Raw genomic sequence first — 20,534 nt, 5'->3', positions numbered from 1 at the left:
GGCACATGGGTACAGAGGAAGGAAAGTGAAGCAAGGAGAGTGGAAATGCCTCAGCATGAGGGTTGGAGGCCTGTATAAGATGGCAGAGGAACCTCTTGTTCTAGAATTGAAACTGTTGCAGTTCTATAGATTTTTTTTGTACATACCATCCAGTTTGCCAAGGAAAAGCTCACAACAGGTTGAGTAAACATTTCGAAGCATGAGCTCAGAGTACAGGAATGTTTAAACATGCACTACAGCTAACAAGAGTAGAGAAAACGTGTCAAGAGCTGACCTCCCATCCACCCCCACCCCCCCATGACTGCCATCTGTGCCGAAATGGGACTCTTACAGATTTCCTTTGTTTCTGACAGCCATGTGGAATTTTGAGCATGCCCAAGCATTTTGGGACGACGTTGAGTTAATTATTTAGGGGCATATTATCAAGACAGGCGATAAAATTATCGCCGCTTTAGCGGCATAAAACTGCAGCTAAAGCGGCGATAATGGTCTTGATAATATGCTCTATGGAATTCCAATTGAGGTTCAGGTTAGATGTCGTTCACATCTAACATGAGCTTCTATTGGAATTCCATAGAGCATATTATCAAGCCCATTATCGCCGTTTTAGCTGCAGATTTCTGCCGCTAAAGCGGCAATAATTTTATCGCCTGTCTTGATTATATGCCCCATAGGTCGCTAACACTTTGTATGAACCAGTAAAATGAAAAATACACTTTTATTACTAGTAATTGTTAGCAATGTCCTGACTGGATAGCCTAACGATTTGCAGTTTTTAGAATATCTAAACATAAGATTTCTAAAAAGATAAAGTTAAAGGCTCTAAGGGAAGAAAACACAAAACATTTACCTGAGCTGCATCTCAGTTTCTCTGCATGCACCAACTGCATCAGGACCTATCGTGATTGATGACGTGAGGTTTTCTGCATTACTGCAGGCTGCAGTTTGAGTGAATGTGTGTCCCTCAAGAGGCACTTTCATTGATTTATAAATGAGCAATTACCTGTCTCGGTGGATCCACGTGCCCACAGAAGGAAGGACAGTCTGCCAGGTACCGCTGAACCCGACAGTCATCACCGCAGATGGCGTAACCCCCGCAGCCCCCAATGTTCGTCAAGGGGTAAAGGAACTCCCCTGCAGCACATTGAACACAAATTAAAATAGGGAGACAGTTGAATCATAGCTTAATCAGTTCAAAGCAGGGAGAAGACTAAAGGAAATATGTTTTAATCCGAAAGCAAGATATATTCGATTAAATAATGTTAGCTTTCATTTGTTAATCCCCAGCGGGTTCACAAGGAAACCACAGCACATTCACTGTGCCCCTCAACTAACAATTGATCAGGAACAGACACTTTGGACGGTGACTCTCTGAAGAGCTCAAATGAAAGGCCTTTTTGTGGTTTAAGAAATATTTTTACCATCTGGGGGAGCATTTCAAATTTCGGGTTTTGCAGCCACTAGCTAAATATACAGGTTAAAACACAGACAACATTCTCAATGTTGAAAGGGTACATGCTGCAACCAAAATCACCCTTGTCCAGTAAGGCTGTTTTTATGTAAATATTTGAAGTTCTGAAACACTGGAGTACAGAAAATCCCATCACCAAGAATTAATAACATTTTCAGAGATAGCCTTGGTGATACGACCCTGTGGCATAGTTAACGGGATTTAAAATATCGCTACTGCTCGTTGATGATATTACGAAGCTGGGATACCGATATTTTCCCATGGTGTTTTGCCAGGCATGCCTCCTTTGCATCTCATTAGAGATGCAAAGCGAGGCGTGAGCAAAACGGGAGCTGAATCAAGGAAACACGCGCTGGCGTGTCCTTGCAAATAATGCAATATAATTATCGCCGCTTTTCGCCCAAAAACGGACGCTAAAGCGGCGATAATTATATCTTCAGCCCTTGATGAAATGCCCCGGAGTTCGGCTGGTCGGCTAAACTCTCTAATAAGAATTTTTAACCCCTTCAGCGCGGCGGGAATTCCCCCGCGGTGCTGAAGGGTTCGAGCGCGGGCGGGGCCATGACGGAACGGTTCCGTCATGAGCACAGCGCAACCGATGCTCATGACGGAACCGTTCCGTCATGGGCATGGAAGGGGTTAAAGACGAATGCCTTGTTAAGTAAGCATAAACATTTTAGCAAAAGGGGGTAAGATGTCTATTTATGTATGGTTATACAATGCATTCATATTCTGGAACACGCTAATCATTTCTTTCAATTGAGTAAAACATGGACAATAAGCTTAATAAATGATAAGGCCGATTTTCGGAATTACAGATGGAACCACGCATGCATAAGAAGAGCTGCAACCACTAATTCACATATGTTAATATTCTGCTCTTACCTGGATGATAATTTGTACCATTCACTTCACAGAAGCAGTGTGTAGTAGTTTTTGTAGTAATGCTGGACTCGCTTGTTCTGTAAATTACTGTAGCATTCACAGGGGCACCTATGGGTAAAATTACAATATCGGAGATTATCGTAATTTCACCAATTGTTTTGCAATGATCACAATGGACATTCGTGAGGCTGGTTTCGGCTTTGCCGCATATTTAGAATGACCACATACTTTAACAGCTCTTGCTAGTCATACTTCAACATTAACGTATCTAGCGCATTAGTCCCTAAAGCACAGTTTGAAAGTTTCCTACTTTCCAGGGAATCTGTAGTGTACTGTTTAGGCTGGTTATAAGCAGTTTTGAGAAACATTCTAGACAATTCATACAGTTGTCTGTGCCCCGTGGTTGGTATTTTAGTCCTTTGCTGTAAAAGGCTGCATATCAGCCCCATCTCACCACCAGCTCATGACCTTTCTTTCATTTTTCTCGATATTCATGTTCAGGATGTAGGGCAGACAGAGTGCCACGCACAGTGGTTCTTATACATTTTCTGAGTGGGGTGGATGTGATGGCCTGCATCTCTTCACTAACATTACACTGGTTCTAAAAATAAGCTAGTGATACACAATATGCGAGTGCAACAAATAAACAAAAACACTTTAGAGGAGCTCGTGTTTGTGGGAGGGAAGAAAGTGGATAAGAAAGTAGTCAGACTTTTTTGTAAAAATGTGGCTCAATATATATTGGAGGGGCGTGGCTGGATGAGCCAACATGGCGGACGACTGCTAGAGCCCTCTGGCCCAGCGTGCTAAATACCCGTCAAAATCCTTCCTATTTCTCCATATCTGGTGCCCAGACTAGACCAATAGCAGATCAGAGACTATGGGGTGTGATGTGCGCTGACAACAGAGCTGTGGCCCCCGGATAGCGTGCCCTAACAGCTGGTGACGTGCCTAAGTGGGCCTGCCGGGCAGATGCCGGCGCCTCCCCATCGGCTGGGTCGGACTGAGTGGAGCGGTGCATGGTGCTGTATTGGCCGCCTTCAGCAGGGTGGGTGGCTGCTGGGAAATAACGGCGGTCCCGGGGGTGCCATGGGGGCAGGCTGCTACGTGGCCTGTGGGTGAGCTCGGCGGCCGGGAATAGGCAGCTCCCCGAAGAGAAGACCTCAACTGATGCTCGGCGGGCGTCAGCAGGGAAGCCCCCTTGGACTGGGGATGCTGCTGGAGGATGCCGCCTCCCGGTGGGCCGGCTGGCCCGCGGAGTACATCGAGTGGAGCCGGGCATGAGAGCAGGGCGGGCGGCTGACTTTGATCCGAGGGAGCAGTGAGTCGCTGTAGCCTGGTGGGGGGGGGGGGCATTCTGGCAGCAGTGGGGGAAGTGGAAAGCCCTGAAATATTTTGGGGCGTTTGGTGCAACTGGCCCCACCCATGGGCACGCGGCTATCGGGCCTAAGGACCTGTGGCTGTCGAAGGAGGGCCATCTTCCAAGGGCGGTGCGTTTGGGCTTGACCGATCGGCTGCTGGCCACAGGGACATCACAGGGAGAGCGCCAGGGGGGCTGCCCTTGGCATTGCCACGGACTAACTACCTACAGGATGAGGGGGAATTACCGGGAGTTGGTGGTCCAGCTGGTGAGATCCTCTTAGAGGGTCCACTTGCAGTCGGTCCTTGGGTGGTGGAAGCTGCCGTGATAGCCCCGGTGCGGCTTGCTGCCCAGGACAGGCTGAGTCAGTGAGGGCCGATTACTGGTCCCCCCTCTCCCACTCTGTCACGACAGCTTTGTCTGGGGACCTCCGCCCAGGTGGGTCGGCTGTAGAGATCTACCATCATAGTCACTATGGCAAAGGACAAAGAGCCCGCGTCTTCGACGCAGCAGAGCACTCTGGACCAATACACGACAGCCTTCACCGGCGCAGCATTACGGTTCTGATGGGGGAGACCCAATCGCGGATAATGCAGCCCTGTTGGTGGCGATTACGCAATCCCGCAACATGTGAAACGCTAAAATTGGTGCACTGGGCACAGAATTCTCTTTCCTATGTCAGGACCTTCGCAAAGCAGTAGACCGGATTAATGAAGCGGAGACTCGAGTGTCAGTCCTGGAAGACACAGTTATAACCTTACAATAAAAAGTCAACTGCCTAACTGTCATCACTTAAGAACTTGCTACGATAGTTGAGGATGCAGAGGGCTGCCCGCAACGCTTTGTGGGGTTCCCCGAGGATTGTGAAGGGTCCTCGATGACAAAATTCCTAATGCAGTGGCTGCGCTCATTGATGCCGGATGGGTCCCTCTCTCCATGTTTTGTTGTAGAACGAGCCCATAGAGCCTTGGTTAGGAGGCCTCCCCCTGGAGAGCAGCCCCATCCGATCATCGCCAAGCTCCTGAACTACGCAGACGGGGATGCGGTCTTACAGTAGCCCGGGGCCATAAAGATAAACTGATCCAGACTATACACGTCTCATGCAACAGTAGCGTCAATCCTTTGTGGCCGCCAAGCGCAAATTTAGAGATCTCAACATCCAATACATGCTGCTGTACCCCACACGAATACGAGTCATATATATGTCCAAAACTATATTCTTTAACACCCCAGAAGAGGTCTTCAAATGGACAGATGAAACTACCTCACTCAGGCGGAACACTCCGCCTACGCTGTAATCGGACTCCTCTCAGAGCACCAGACAGAGCCGCGCAAAGAAACATTAATCGAAGCGGAGACACAGATGGCGATTGAACTGGCGCCCCCAGACACAAGTAGAAGACTCATAATTTGTCTGGTTAAAATCTCTCGTATCTCCCCCTTTTGTCTCTCTTCTATACTACACTCCTCTCTTCTCTCATGTTAGAATCAGATATTAAGAATGTGCCTTGACAGTTCTGGGATCAAACTACGTGCGGGAAACTGAATTTCATGGTAGGCCCTCACGAGCTCCATCCGCATGCTCTAAAGACTGATGAATGGGAAGATGGGGTTTTTGGGGCTCCATTGGTGTGGGGCCTCCCGGATCCAACTTTGGGGTCCCGTGAAAGCCCCCACCGTGACAGATACTTCAAGTTCCTCTAGGTATGGGGGAAGGGGGTTAGGGATGTTCATGTTATATGGTTTAAATCTGTTAATGGCTAGACACAGGCATGGGCGCCTTCCTGCTTCCACACACCACACTCATGTATACTACCATTCCCCAAGATTTATTTATGACAGATACACAGATAGCTCACTCTGGTAAGATTTGAGTAGTAACCTGGAATGTACGGGAGATGCTAGATAAAATCAAGCAGGCAGCAGTGTTAAAACAAGCCAAGAGACTTGGGGTTGATATACTGCTGATACAAGAGACCCACATGATGGGCAATAGAGCGCCCTGCCTGGCACGCTATGGATTCGACCAAATATTTCACTCTGGGTTCATCCGATGGTCACGGGGTACAGCCATCCTTATCCATCGCAGAATTCCCTTTAGGTGTGCTCAAACATGGCTGGATTCTAGCGGGAGATACACCACAGTTGCTGGCACACTATATGGGGAGTACCTGGTTCTAGACAGTTTTTACACTCCCCCCTCACCACTCGGACATACATTCACGGAGAAAGTCATAGGACTGTGTGGACCTTGCCTGATGGTTTGTCAGTGATGGGAGGGGACTGGAATGACACCATGCACCATATCAACAGGGGGCGCCCTGGTGACCCTAAACAGGTCACAGGTGAATCCAAGCTATGTCTCCTAGCAGCCTCTCTGGGCTGGTCTGATGTGTGGAGGGCATACCATCCAACCGACACCGACTACACCTTCTTCTCACCTACATATGGGTCCTTATCCCGGCTTGATTACATGTTTCTCCCATTGCCATTTGTCCACCGGGTCGCGTCCATGTCTATCTCCCACGGGGACTCTCGTAACATTCGCCAGTGACACTTACTCTACACATAGGACTTCAGTTATCCCAATTCTGCTGGCGAATGTCACCATGGCACTTAAGGGACCCCAAATACACTGCAACCCTCCACCAGGTTGCATCAAACTACTTTGCGTTAAACACTGAGTCCACGCCCTCAACTATAGCTCTATGGGAGACCCTCAAACCCACTATACGTGTTGTCGATATCAGTTACTGTGCAGGGGCGAAGTGGCAACGCCTTGCACAAATTGTGGGTTCGGAGTCTCATCAGCTAGCTCTCAAGGATGGGATGCGGGCCAGGGATGTGGATCAGGCCCGCCATCAGCTCCTTTTCTTTCAACAACAGATCCACTAATTACTCACAAATGAAGCTCAACAGGCGTTGCAGGCGACGCAACATCGGATATATCAGTGGGGTGACAAGTCAAGCAAGACACTGCATCGTCTGTGACAAGCTGCACAAGCACAGGCCCCCATACCAATACTTCGGGGAACAGATGGCACTCTCTGCACTAACCCCCACGCGGTGGCCCACGCATTTGCCACATACTACACCGACCTGTACAAAAAAGGGGGAACGTCTATCTCCAGATTCAATATGGGAATTTCTACACCAAATACCGCCGAAACCACTTTCAGATAGCACACACAATCAAATGGACGCCCCGTCACACTAGAAGAGCTCACCACCAACTTCCACGCCATGTGCCCGGGCCGGGCCCCGGGCCCTAATGTGTTCCTGTAAGACCTGAGTCTCCCTTCCATTTTTTTCTGATTGCCTCCTCTGTTTTTTAACTGTTTGCTGGTTTTAGATGCTTTGGGCACTGTGCCACTGCTATTCAGTGCCACAGTGCAAGTCCTCCCTTTGTTAAATTGATGCATTGGTTAGTGATTGTATGATAGGTTTTTTGATTTACTTGTCAGACCCTAGTAGAGTGCACCATGTGTGCCCAGGGCTTGTAAATCAAATGCTGCTGGTGGGTTTGCAGCACTGGTTGTGCCACCCACAGAAGGAGCTTGTAAAGTGTGACTCAGGCCTGCCATTGCAGAGCCTGTGTGCAGTCTGGTACTGCCATGTTGACTGGGCAAATGCACCCACTTGCCAGTCCCTAAAACTTCCCTTTTCCGCATATTAGTCACCCCTATGGTAGGCCCAAGTGCAGGGTGCATTGTAAGTATAAGGTAGGACATGCCCTGGTGTGTGTGACATGTCCTAATAGTGAATTACAGCCTTTTTTATTTTTCACTATTGCAAGGCTACCTGTTGCCCAGAGGCCAGAGTGGGTAGTTTGATTATAACATCTTATAATCCTAACTGACTCAGGGAACTAGGTAGAAATTCGAGTTTAGTATGCCTGAACTCAGAATGATAAAATACATCTTTTAGTGAAGTTGGTTTTAACATTCTGTGTTTGAAAAAAACACTTTTAGAAAGTAGGTATTTTCTTGCCTAACTATCCAAGCCTGCCTCTGCTAGGTTGTGTATTCCTTGTCTGGAGTTTGAGTGACAGGGGCTGGGGATTCCAGGAGACAGGGTGAGTCTGATGTCCCTGGCCTACACTGTGAAAGGAAAGAAGGAGTCTTGTCAACAGAGTGCTCAGGACTGACCAGAACTGGTTTGGACTAGGCAAAGGCCTCTCTGCCTGAGTGTAAAAGGGGGGACCCAGACCCCAGAACTTTAGATCACTTCTGGAACAACAAGACAAAACTCTGCCAAGGAGAAGAACCAAAGGAAACTGTAGGAGTTGGACTACCCCCCTGCCGGTGTGCTGTGTTGCTGGGATGGCCTACAGTGGTATCTTCAGTGCCAAGGAGAGGAGAAGGAACTTTTAAAGAACGTTCATCATCTTGCAGAACATTACTCCAAGGGCTTGATTTGAGCTTGCCTCCTGACTGAAGTCTCAGCGATACCAGAGTTCACCCCTTCTGTTTGCCTGCATCTGGAACTTGCTGTTCTAGTTGCTACAGAGGGAATTTTGGAACACCGACGCCAGCGAATGACACCGTTTTCTGCACCGAAGCCGTGAGCGCTGCTCCGACTTGCAACATAGACCCGACGCCGGCCGCCGTGCCACATTGACGCCAGCGAACAACATCGTAAGCCTGCCATAGCCGTGAGTGCTGCTCCGACTTGCGACACCAGCTCGACGCCTGCTCCTGTGCCGCATCGACTCCGAAGCCGACATCATCGTGGAGCCGATCATCGACATGATGACATCGTACGGAACCGTGGTTTCGGTGCCATCGTGACGTCACCTCCGTTCCGGTCAGGAAAGACACCTCCCCTGCCTGCGCAAGCATCCAGGTCCCGACGCATCATCTCCCCCGAAGCAAGGAACCGACGCCGCAGCGCCAACGACGCCGCACCTCCCCGGCTCCGTGAGCTGTCTGTTTTCGCTTTTCCAAGGTACTGTTCTTTGTGGGGCTGTTTTGACTCTGGGGCCGACGCCGTGCACCTCGCGGTCGGCGCAGTACTTTGGGATCTCTTTGACTTCGATGTCGTGATAACTCCAGTTGGGGTTATCTGTTGCTAAAGACTGCTTTTAAGTGAATAACATATTTTTTAACTATTTCTACCATCTTGAAGAATTATTATTGATTACAGTATTGTGGATTTTTGTCGTTTTTGGTCTTGTGTTAAGTCTAGTAAAGAATACTCATCTCCTTGGAGCACTACAGGGTCTCTTGAGCTGGGGATTCTCCCACCTAATTGGCGGCACGCCGAAATTGTAGTATTCCTTAAACCAGGCCGCCCCCCCCAGACGATCCATCTTCCTATCGTCCCATCTCATTATTAAACTTTGAGGCAAACTCTTGGGTAAGATCCTTGCCAATCGTCTCCTACCGCATAATGCGGAACTGGTCCACCCACACCAATCCGGCTTCATACCACGACGGTCCACGCCCCACAACATCAGGCGAGTACACAACCCCCTAGCTATGGTAACGAGGCTGAGACACCCTGCGGCGGTCCAGCTTACGGATAATGATAAAGCCTTCGACTAGCTGGACTGGGAGTACTTATTCCTCCTCCTACAGGCCCTAAACCTTGGCCCGTGATTCATATCCTACACTCACCTCTTCTACACGGATCTCTCTGCTTCTGTGCAAGTCGCCAGGGCTGTGTCGGCCCCTTTTCCCATTAGTAGGGGCATGCAACAAGGATGCCCCCTGTTCGCGCTTCTTTTCGCACTTGCGATAGAACCATTGGCAAACTCGATGCGACGAGATTCAATGGTCCGAAGAAGTGTGGGATAGGATTGCACTGTATGCAGAGGATGTCTTGTTTTTCCTTACAAACTCGGGGTTTACGGGCCCACGGATCTTGCAGATCCTAGACTGTTTGGGGAAACATAGGGTCTATTCACAAATCCGTCCAAGTCCATACTTTTCCCGGTCTGCGGTGATCAAGGGCGGGGCATGTGGGTGACACAGTTCACACATGCATTTGATGGTTTTACGTACTTGGGTGTTTTTGTGTCCACTGAACAGGCGGTGTCCTGGGCACGCAACATAAATCCTCTAATACCCAAAATCAGAGACGAGGTGCAGGTCTGGTTCCCTCTTCCCTCTATGGCAGGTCTGCCATCTTTAAGATGGTCCCATTACCACAGATGTTATATAGGCTTCAGAATTTCCCATATAGTGTCCCTCAATCGTAGTTTGTGCAAATTAACACACTCCTTGGTACCTTCTTGTGGGGCGGTGGGGCTACGTGCATCGCACTGCGAACATGTACTCAATTCACCTACTGTGGCGGGATTTATTTATTTATGTGAAAAGTTTTATAAAGCGCGGACAAGACCCAGACAGGTATCAGAGCACTATACAAAGAGGAAAACTATCGTTGATGTGACTAAACAGTATAAGTACAATACAATAAAGCAACATGAGAGTAACCTGAAACAGAAAAGTAAATATGGGTGCTAGGGGAAGAAGAGGTAGCAAAAGGACAAACAGGTAAAAGCCCAACTAAATGGGGCCGATTAGCAGTTTTAGCATCGATCTACTTCCAAAGAATGACAAAATACATTTTAAAGCCCAAGTAAAAATGATTGTCAAGCACATATTTAAAGCACAAAGTGAAAATAATTGTCAAGCATACATTTCAACACACTAAGTAAAAATGATTGTCAAGCACGAGAGGGAAGTGTCTAGCAAATGACATAGAGGCTACTGCTGATGAAGTTCTTTGAACAGTAGCCATTTGACCTGTTTTTATAATGAAGCAGTCGAGGGGTTGGTTTTGATCTCCGTTGGAAGGGCATTCCAAATTCTTGGAGCCAGCCCTGAGAAGGTGTGATTGTAAGTTCTTTTTTTGTTGAATTTCGGTGGTTTCAGTAGAAGGGTATTGGAGCTTCTTAAGTTTCGCCTTGATCCGGAGAGCTAGAGTTTTTTTGCCAGGTAAACGGGGCTATTGAAGTGTATAGCTTTATGTGTCAGACAGGCTATCTTGAAGCGGATCCTTGCTTCAATGGGAAGCCAGTTAAACTGGATTAAGTCAGGTGTGATATGATCATGCTCTCTGGCGCCTGTGATTAGTCTGGTGGAGGCGTTCAGAGTAGCTCTTAGTGGAGCTAACCTAGATTTAAGAAGCCCAGCTAGGGTCACCAATCTATATTCTACTCGTGAGATAACTAAGGATTAGACTGCTGACTGGATGTCCTCGAGAGGTAGGAAAGGTTTGATTTTCCTAAGAGTGTTGAGCTGTTCATTGGCACTCTTAATGGTGGCACTGATGTGACCTTGCATGTTTAGAAATTTGCCCAGGGTAACACCAAAAAAGCAAGCAGAGTCCACCATATGCGGGGTGCAGTTAAGTGCGGAGATTTTTTCGATCCAGTTTTGCGTTGGGCCTCGTGGTTGCGAGGGGTAATCAGGAGAAATTCTGTTTTGAGGGAATTAAGTAACAGGTGGTTATGTGTTAGCCATTGTTGAGTTTTTTTAAGCGCTCCATCAAGAGTTTGAATTTCATCTGAAGAAGACATCTTCAAATACAGTTGAGTGTACATCCGCGTACATGTGGTACTGAATGTTTGAATCGTTCAGAATGGCAGTTAGATCCATGAATAGATTAAAGAGCAAGGGCGAGAGTGCAGATCCTTGAGGCACCCTAATAGAGACCGAGGTTCTGGCAGCCAAAGATTGGTTGACTTTGATTCTTTGTGTTCGGTTATTCAGGGAAGAGGAGAACCAATTTAGGACAGGGCCAGATAACCTCATCCTATATTGGAGAAGGTTAATCAAGTTATTTGTATTTGTAGTTTGCTTTTATATAGCGCATATATACCGACAGGTCTCTTAGCGCTTGACAGAAGAGAAGTTGCAATCGGGCAGATAGGACAATCGTGGTAGCAAGTAACTTAAAGTGTGTCTCTAAATAGCAGAGTTTTTAGCAGCTTCTGGAAAGGGAACAAACCGGGTTCCTTTCGTAAAGTATCCGGGAGCTGGTTCCAAAGTTGTGGCAGGATAACTGAGATAGCTCGTCCACCCTTGGTAACCAAGTTACTCCGAGGGCAGACTAGCTGGAAGGCTTCTGCAGAGCGAAGCACTCGCCCTGGCACATATTTGACAAGACGCTCCCTTATGTAACCGGGGGCATGACCATAGAGGGCTTTGTGACCAATACACAGTCCTTTGAATTTTGAACGCTGTCTAACAGGCAGCCAGTGCAGCTTACGTAACAGGGGTGAAGCATGGGTCCTCCTAGGGAGGCTGAAGATCAATCTAGCAGCGTCATTCTGTACCACCTGAAGTTGATTCATAAGTTTCAGGGGAAGCCCCAAATAAAGCGCGTTCCCATAGTCGAGGCGCGAAAGGATAGTAGCCGAAACTATGGACTTCATCGAAGGAACTGACAAAAGAGGAACCAGTTTCCTCAGTTGTCTCAGAATGCCGATACATGTACCTACCACCGAGAGCACCTGGTGACTCATAGCGAGTTCTGAGTCGATCTTAATACCCAGACTTTTCACAAATGGTGATGGACTAGGAGGGGCCCCGAGTTCTTTGGGCCAAAACAAGCAACTCCAAGGGTTGTTATTTGCTGGAATGACGAGAACCTAAGTTTTGTCTGGGTTAATTTTCAAGGAGTTAACAGTCATCCAGTTGGTAGTGAATCTTAGGATGTTTTGGACTGTCTCTTGAGCGTGGGACGAGTTGTCAATCGTCAGGATAAGCTGGGTGTTGTCTGCATAGTTGAAGACTTGGCAATCCATCTTGGACAGGGCGGTCACCAAGGGCTGCAAGTATATATTGAAAAGGAGTGGAGATAATGCAGAGCCCTGCGGAACACTGCAAAGGATGTTACCCCTGTCCGATATATAGTCACCGAGTTGGACCCTCTGCGAGCGTCCAGATAAAAAGGATTTTAACCAGTTGAAGACAGACCCTCGAAATCCTAGGTCTGCCAGTCGAGTCAGTAGTATAGAATGGCTGACCGTATCGAACGCCGCGGAGAGGTCCAAGAGTATCAAGGCGTTCGGCTCTTTATTATCAGCTTCTAATCTGATATCGTCAAGTACAGAAAGCATGACTAACTCTGTACTATGGTGGGCCCTGAAACCGGCCTGGCGTGGATGGAGTAATTCAAATTGTTCAAGGAAGCCAGATAGTGTTTTCAAGACGTGTTGCTCCATGACTTTTGCTAAGAAAGGGAGTTGAGAGATGGGCCTCTAATTTTTCAGCTCAGCCTTGTCTGCTCCAGGCTTTTTTAGTAAGGGGATGACTCTAGCCACCTTCACATTGGAGGGTACTTGGCCAGTAGCGAGGGAATCATTTAGAAGTGTGAGAATCTGGTGATCCAAAGCTGGGAGAGCCATCTGAAAAAACCTAGGGGAACAAGGATCGGCCGGTGAACCAGATTTGGTTTTATATATCAATGTTTCCAAAGTTTCTAAATTCAGAGGAGGAAAGTTAGTAAGGGATTGAGCTGATGAGGTGGAAGGCAAAGCCAATTTCTGGATGCTCAGGGTGATAGTAGTTTTGTTGATGTCGTGAAGAATATCTGCCACCTTCTTGAGAAAGAAAGTCTGTAGATTGTTGACGTCAAAAGGTATTGGAGTTGATTTGGCAACAACTTTTTTGCTAAGCTCATTTAGGATCTTAAAAGTTTCCTTCTGTTTATTATGGGCTTCTATTAACCGAGCTTCATAGTATTCAGCCTTCCTAGTGATAATAGCTTTTTTATAAAGGGCTAGTGCAGTTTTGTAAAGGATTAGATTGGAGGAGTTATAGGCTTTCCTCCACTGTCTCTCCACTTTACGCAAGCTCTGCTTATTAACGCGCAGAGCTTCATTGAACAAAGGAGCCCCCTTGCGTTTGGATTTTGTTCTTTCCCTACGTTCCGGAGCTAAATGGTCAATTGCTGATTGAAGAGTGTTACTAAGGGATTGGCTGGCTATGTCAATATTGGTATGCCCCCCTTCCGAAATGTGTGAGGGTGACCTCTGAAGGGTATCTATAAGATTTCCCCCCCCCCTCTTCTATTGTCTTGCCTATTGTGCCATATGGCATCAAAATTCCCTGGCAGAGACGAAATGATATCGGGGGCTGATGCGTCCCCATCCAAGTTTCTGTTAAAGACAGGATATCAATATCCCCCTCCTGAAGGAGCGTAAAAATCTCTAGATGGTGTTTATGCACAGATCTTGTGTTCAGGACCGCCACTTTCAAGCCCAATGGCTTCCCTGACGTGGGCGCAAGGTGAGCTAAGGGTCCGGACAAAGGGGCGGGGACTATCCCGGGATTCCTCAGGATGTTTTCGGTTTCCAATATAGAAATGATGGAGGGCTTAAGAACACAATTGCCTGTGGCAAAGGACCACAGTTCTTTTTCTGAATTCAACATTTTTGGGCCAGGGTTTGTGGCCCCTGGTCCCTGCAGGGCGCAGACGGGGCAGACGGGTTTGCCTTAAGCGCGCCTTCGGCGTGCCTGCTGCGCGCCCGCTGCGCGCGTCCACTCCAGCATCCTAATGAAGCCTTCCCCTTCCGCCCGCCAACCAATCAGCTCTGCTGCGCAGCAGCTGACGACTCCCTCCCAGTTACTAAGGCGGAAGTGCTTTTAAAGTTGTACATAGGGCAAGGTGCCTACATGGAAAAGTCTGACTTCCTTAGTACATTCAAACAATGAGGTAGCAGTTTTACCAAAGATAAAAACAATTAAAAATCAGGTGCCGCTTCACAGTGCAAATAGTAAGAATACACGTACACAGAGGACCGCCTGAGAGCCGTGACGCGTCTCTCTGTCTGTCCGCTGCGCGTCCACTCCAGCGTCCTAATGAAGCCGTCCCCTTCCGCCCGCCAACCAATCAGCTCTGCTGCGCAGCAGCTGACGACTCCCTCCCAGCACTAGACCGCGTTACTAAGGCGGAAGTGCTTTTAAAGTTGTACTTAGGGCAAGGTGCCTACATGGAAAAGACTGACTTCCTTAGTACATTCAAACAATGAGGTAGCAGTTTTACCAAAGATAAAAACAATTAAAAATCAGGTGCCGCTTCACAGTGCAAATAGTAAGAATACACGTACACAGAGGACCGCCTGAGAGCCGTGACGCGTCTCTCTGTCTGTCTGTTATCATGTTTGATCGTGTCAAAACCAGAGGACAAGTCCAGAAGAATTAGAAGACAAGGCGTATCTTGGTCAAGAGCTCTCAAGGCGTCATCAACAATGTGAGTTAGAGCTGTTTCTGTGATATGCCCTTATCAAAAACTAGGGGTGGGCGGAATTTGCGAAATTAACTTTCGCAAATTATCGCGATAATGTTTAAAATTATCGCAAACAAGCGGAAATATCGCGAAGATGCGGAAGTTTTTTTCCCGCATGTTCGCGAGATTTTCTGCATGGTTGCGGGTCGCCAACTTACCCATGTGGCTGCTTGCGGGCGCGGCCATCTTGTTTTTAGTTGTCTCGCGGTGCATGATCGCGAGAAGAAAGACGTGATCGCGCGACGCATGACGTCACTGCGGGCGCGAACTGTCGCGAGACAGCGCAAATGGCTAAAAACAATACAACATCTCATGGAGAACGCGACCGGATCAAGAAAACTTGTCGGCGAACGCAGGGATTCAGGTAAGGCGATCGCGCGCGCGCGAGAATGTATTATTTTACAGCGCGAGCAAGAAACAAATTATCGCCAAGCTGCGGAAACTGGAAATGTTGACATTTTCGCGCTCTCCGCGGAACACAAAAATGTCAAATTATCGCAATTTCCGCGAACGGAACGAAATTTTCGCCCAGGCCTATCAAAAACCTGACTGATGTTGGTCTACGAGCTGAAATTTCTCGATGTGGTCGCAGAGCTGTGTGTGAACGCATTTCTCGAGCAGTTTTGTCGATAGCAACAGCTGACATTTTTGCTTATTGCGCAGCTTCCCACCTCTTCAACATTAATGAATATTGGTACAATCCTCAGAAAGACCCTGCATTCTCAGTGGAGAGAATTATGATGGAGGACCAGTAGTTGCTGGACTTGCTATATAGCCACAGTCACCTGGGCCGTCTGCCCCCTGCCACCAAAGTAGAGATTTATTTGTTGAGACATGCAGATGGGATGGGGGGCTAACACCTCCTTCTTATCTTCTCCTACTCCAGAGCGCACCAACGGACCCCTCCGTTCCCTGAATTTCACCCAATCCCTGTCCTCAAACCCCCGTTCTTGAGGTGAGAAGTGATGTGGGTCTGTCAGGGGAGGTCGAATAGGAGTCTTGCTCCTGAGGTTTGTATTATCTGTAGTCTCTTCAGGAGGCATTCAGCGATTCCTACGTAGAGTGTGTTCCAGTAGTCCAGTCTGCTGGTGATGAGGGCCTGCGTGATGGTTCTTCCGGGGTTGACTGGGAGCCACCTGAAGATCTTGCAGAGCATGCGTAGTGTGTGGAAGCAGGCAGATGGTACTGTGTTTACCTGTTTCTCTATAGATAGCTTACTGTTCAAGATGATGCTGAGGTTGCGGGTGTAATCTGGCGGGGCGGGCAATGGGCTGAGTTCAGCAGGCAACCATGTGTCGTTCCATGGCGAGGTGTTAATTCCAAAGATGAGGACTTCCATCTTCTCTGTGTTGCGCTTAAGACAGTTGTCTTTCATCCAGTCAGCGATGTTCATCATACTTCTGTGGAAATTGGCTCTGGTGGGGGAGGGGTCTTCTGACAGCGAGAAGATGAATTGGGTGTCGTTGGCTTAGGAGATGGTGTTGAGTCCTTGCGATCTGACGGTATTGGCCAGAGGGGTCATGTACATGTTGAAGAGGGTGGGGCTGAGGGATGATCCTGGGCAAGGCGGAGCGCTAGAATAGCGCGCGCCGCCATTATGGCGGTTGCACCGGTCCCCGGGGGCTAGGAGGAGGTGGGAGCACTCCCACCTTCTGTGAGGGTCCCATAGGCGGTGTAGGGAGGGGCGTGAACCAAAGTGCTTCCGGTTCACTAGGGCGCCCAACTTTGGGGGTATGACCGGTTTAGTCCGGCACGGTCCGTGCATCCCCTTAAAAGGGGGGTGCGAGGAGCGAAACAGTCTCTTGTTCTTTGCTCCCCGCAGGCACAGCACCCGGGCCACCAGCGGCCCGTAATTTGTTTTCTCTTTTGTTTCCTCTACAGGTTTGCAGTCTCGTAGCAGTGGAGCGAGCAACTGGTCTCTGCAGCGCAGGAGTGGCGGAGGAGCTTTGGTCCCGGGGAGGAGCGGACAACGGCAAATGGAGGAGGATTCCAGCCGGAGGCCCTGCGGCATGGTGGGCAGCCTTGTCAACGTTGGAGCAGTGTTCCTTCGCTGCGGCCCCCTGTGGCACTTTGTTTTGCCCTGCCAAAGGCTGCCGTGGGCACAAGGGCAGTGGATAGTTGATAAGTTCCCCGGGGATGTTTTGCACGTTTTTTCGCGCTAGTTCTGGTAGCGGTCGGGGAGCGAATTATAAATGCTCCCGCCGCGTTTCTACTTGTTGCTGCGCCTGTTTTTTCACATCTGTGCACAATAGTGGTTGGGTTGTGCAACTAGTTTTCTTTCTATGAGGGCCTCCCTGTTGATAGTGGGTAAGTTCCCCGGGCATGTTTTTCCCATTCTTCGCATTTGTTCTGGTAGCGGTCGGTGGGCGAATTATGTATGCTCCAACTCCCACCGCATTTTACTTGTTGATGCCTAAATAGGTTGGGTTTTCAGCCTGCCTGTTGTTGGAATCTATGAGGGCCTCCCTGTTATTATGGCGTGCCCCGTCCATGTCATCTTAATAATGACACCCAGATAATCACATTCTTTTAGTTTGTCGCTCAAAGATCAGCTTGTCTGTTGAAGACGTGTATATTATATTGCTCCAGTTGTGTCTGAGTCTTAGGACCTGGCCATGCTAGAGTTGTTTCCTGTAATGGCAATTAGTGGAATCGGTCAAAATGCAGAAAGCTATGTTTTCCATAGTTGTTTGTTGTGTGCCTGTATATACGGAGCCTTTCTCGTGAAGGTTTGTCAAATCAGAGAAAATCGAAGTGTTATTGCTTTTTTGAATAGGCAAACTTCAAGTAGTTGTGTTCTGTATTCAGCTAGGCTGCAAGAAACCTTGGCCCCCGCATTCACAAAACAGACGCTAGTGCCCCCATGGTTGGGCAGACCACGGAATCCCTGGCACGGGCTGGCGTTAGGAGCTAGTCTAGCGAGAGAACGTGGCACAGCCGGCAGAGCTGCAGATTGCGGAGCTGGGATTCCGTGTTTGAGCCCCAGCGTTAACAAGCATTTGCAATGCAATAGGTCTCGCATTTACGCGAGTTTAAGCTATTGGCATTGTAAATGACAATGCCTTTTATTTATGTTTGAAAAACGAAAACACAAATAAAAGGCATTGATGCTGGGAACAAAGAGATTGCAATCTTTACTGCCGATCTTTACTGCCGTGCGGCCCGCGAAAGTGAAAGCAAACGAGTGCTTTCAGGCCTCCAAATGGTGCGCGCGCCCGGCCGGCGCACATGCACTGTATTTGGAGGCCTGAAAGCACTCGTTTGCACTTCCAGATCCCCCATTTACAAAAGCTCTCGCGAGAGCAGCGCTAAAGCGCTGTCTCAGGCGAGACCTAAAAAGCACATTTCTTAACACTAGGTGGCGCTGCGGCTAAAGTTTCCGAAGTTCACCTTAATGAAGAAATATCCTGCATAATGTAATCGCCGTGCTGTGAAATTTGAGAACTTTGGATGTTTGGGGCATAAACTGTATTGTTCAATTTCCTTAACGCAGTTGCAAACTGTACCATTTAGGTACTTGTATTATTTGTTGCCAAGTCTCAGGGCAAGCTGTAATTAGCAAGCATGTGTAATACTATCGGTCTCGCCTTTGGGACCTTACATGTATTTAGCTATGCCGAGGCTTCGTTTTCCCGTGGCTCAGCACTTGGGAGAGGAAAACCACTTTTTGTGTTGGGCTGGGCAGCCATACGACAACTACAGGCGTGGCCTGATTTAGCAATGCCAAGTACCTCAGGGCAGCTTGGAGCACAGTAGGATCTCAGGTTCACCATAAGTAAAGAATTGGGCCATTTTCTAGATACAAGATTTCCATGTACGCGATCTTGTCATCAGATGCCTAAATCCCTTGTTGCATGTGAGCATGTACAACACGTGGATTTTGTAGAGCGAATAGACGCTCCACACAAGCATTAGCCCAGATGCGTTTTTCATGCATAGAAAGTGGGCTTTGGCCCACAACCGGTCAGGGGGCACCCTCATAGAACAAGCTCTGTTTCGGCAGAGTCTGGCCCGATGTCCGTGAATAATTTTAAAGCAGATATTTTAAAGGCTGTGTTCCTTTTATCTCCTGAGGGTGCCTTATGAGAGCCCAGTATAAACATGCTGCAGAGAAGTGTTGTTCGTGCAGCATTTATAAAAGTTTCTTTTAGATAAAAATCAGGATCTCATAAAAGAAACAGGAGGGGTCTCAGAGTAATTGTGCAACAATATTAATGAGCTGCAGCTGCCTTCAATATTGAGTTGGGTCTGTGTCCACTATAGGGGCCTGTGTTTGATCTCTTGGTCGCAGGTTCAAATCCCGGTGGGTTCTTTCAGCCTTTTATCCTTCTGAGGTTGAGTACCACTGTGTTGGGTAACAATAAACATCTGTTATTCAGTGCCAGGATGCCCTCTGGTGAACGTGAGTCTGGCAAATACATGTTGGTTTAAATAGTGGCAAAAACTGCCAATGTTGGATATGCAGGGGTTTAGTTGATGGTAACATGTTCTGCATCAGAGTTCCAGCCAGTACGCACTTTGTGCCCCTTGCTGGTGTTTTGTTGGTTTTTCTGAACCTGGTCTCCTTGCTTCATTTTAGACAATCCAACAGTCCTCTGTTTACTGCCCTCGTTTATGGTCCGTGATGGCACCGCTGAAAACCGCACGCCTCCTGCCAGATTTCTAATCCCGGGCTGTTTTTGTGCACAGGCACCAGTGACTTTCGTAAACACAATTTAACCAGATAACCCAAGAGTAATTATAATTTGTGTTGCCTCGCTAACCGGGGTAAGTTTCAGGATACTGGGCGATTTTTAGGAAAAAACGACAAAGGATTGTGCGTCACTGAACTGCCTTTTGGGCAGCGGCATTACAACATTGTGCAGTAGCGTAATACTGCTAGGCCCAAGCATATTTTGCTATGTTATTCTCTCAGTGAACGCTTGCCCTGTAGCTTGCTCTCTGTCTGCAAAGAGCGGCAATTTTTAGTTGTTCAAAGCAGGTGCTTAGCAATGCTATGCTGAGCAGCAGACACCAATGAAAAGTGACAACATGGACAGTAAAGTGTCGGCCAGGTTGTTAGCAGTAATGACGGAAGGGTCATGTGAGTAGCTAAAAATCCTCTTCGTCTAGGTTCGGGCACAAACCATCAACAGTCAGGAAGAGATGGTGAGGGACACCTGCCGGGCTCACAGTTACGTCGGTCTTGGCCTTCTGCCCATCATGGGCAGAGGCAAGAGGCTTTTAGATTCAGGGGCACTACTTATCAGTGCCGATAGGGCAGATGCCCTCTGTAGGAAATGGTGACAGTGATTGTTTTTACCAAGAGGCGCTATGATTGATAGTCTGATTTTATGTTCCTCGATTACTGCAAATGGCGCCATGCCAGGCGCTCTCATTGAACGTCACATGCAGTGTTCCTTATGTAATTGAACCGAGGCTAGGCTGAGCGGTCTTAATTGAAAGTCTGATTTCAATGTTCCTCAGGTAAGTGCAACTGGTACTATGCTTGGCGCTCTTAATTGGTAATATGATTTTCAATGTTCCTAACTGAATGCAAATCACACTACGCTAGGTGCTCTCACTGAAAGGCAC

The 20,534-nt window shown here is 48.1% G+C and overlaps 1 protein-coding gene across 2 annotated transcripts in view; it reads right to left on the bottom strand.

Annotated features, from left to right (window-relative positions):
* LOC146860908 (uncharacterized) overlaps positions 1-20,534 on the bottom strand; it is an 850,962-nt gene that overhangs the window by 100,210 nt on the left and 730,218 nt on the right. For both annotated transcript variants that reach the window (XM_085644903.1, XM_085644904.1), the window contains 2 exons: positions 2,357-2,464; positions 1,004-1,134 (listed from right to left, as the gene is read on the bottom strand). In XM_085644903.1, coding sequence (XP_085501029.1) covers positions 1,004-1,134; positions 2,357-2,464 — 239 coding nt within the window. The remainder of the gene's footprint in view (positions 1-1,003; positions 1,135-2,356; positions 2,465-20,534) is intronic.

The sequence above is a fragment of the Triturus cristatus genome, chromosome 3_1 (assembly GCF_964204655.1).
Source record: "Triturus cristatus chromosome 3_1, aTriCri1.1, whole genome shotgun sequence".
Taxonomy (NCBI): domain Eukaryota; kingdom Metazoa; phylum Chordata; class Amphibia; order Caudata; family Salamandridae; genus Triturus; species Triturus cristatus.
The sequence above is the reverse complement of the archived record's forward strand: the minus strand, read 5'-3'. Positions and strand labels throughout refer to the sequence as shown.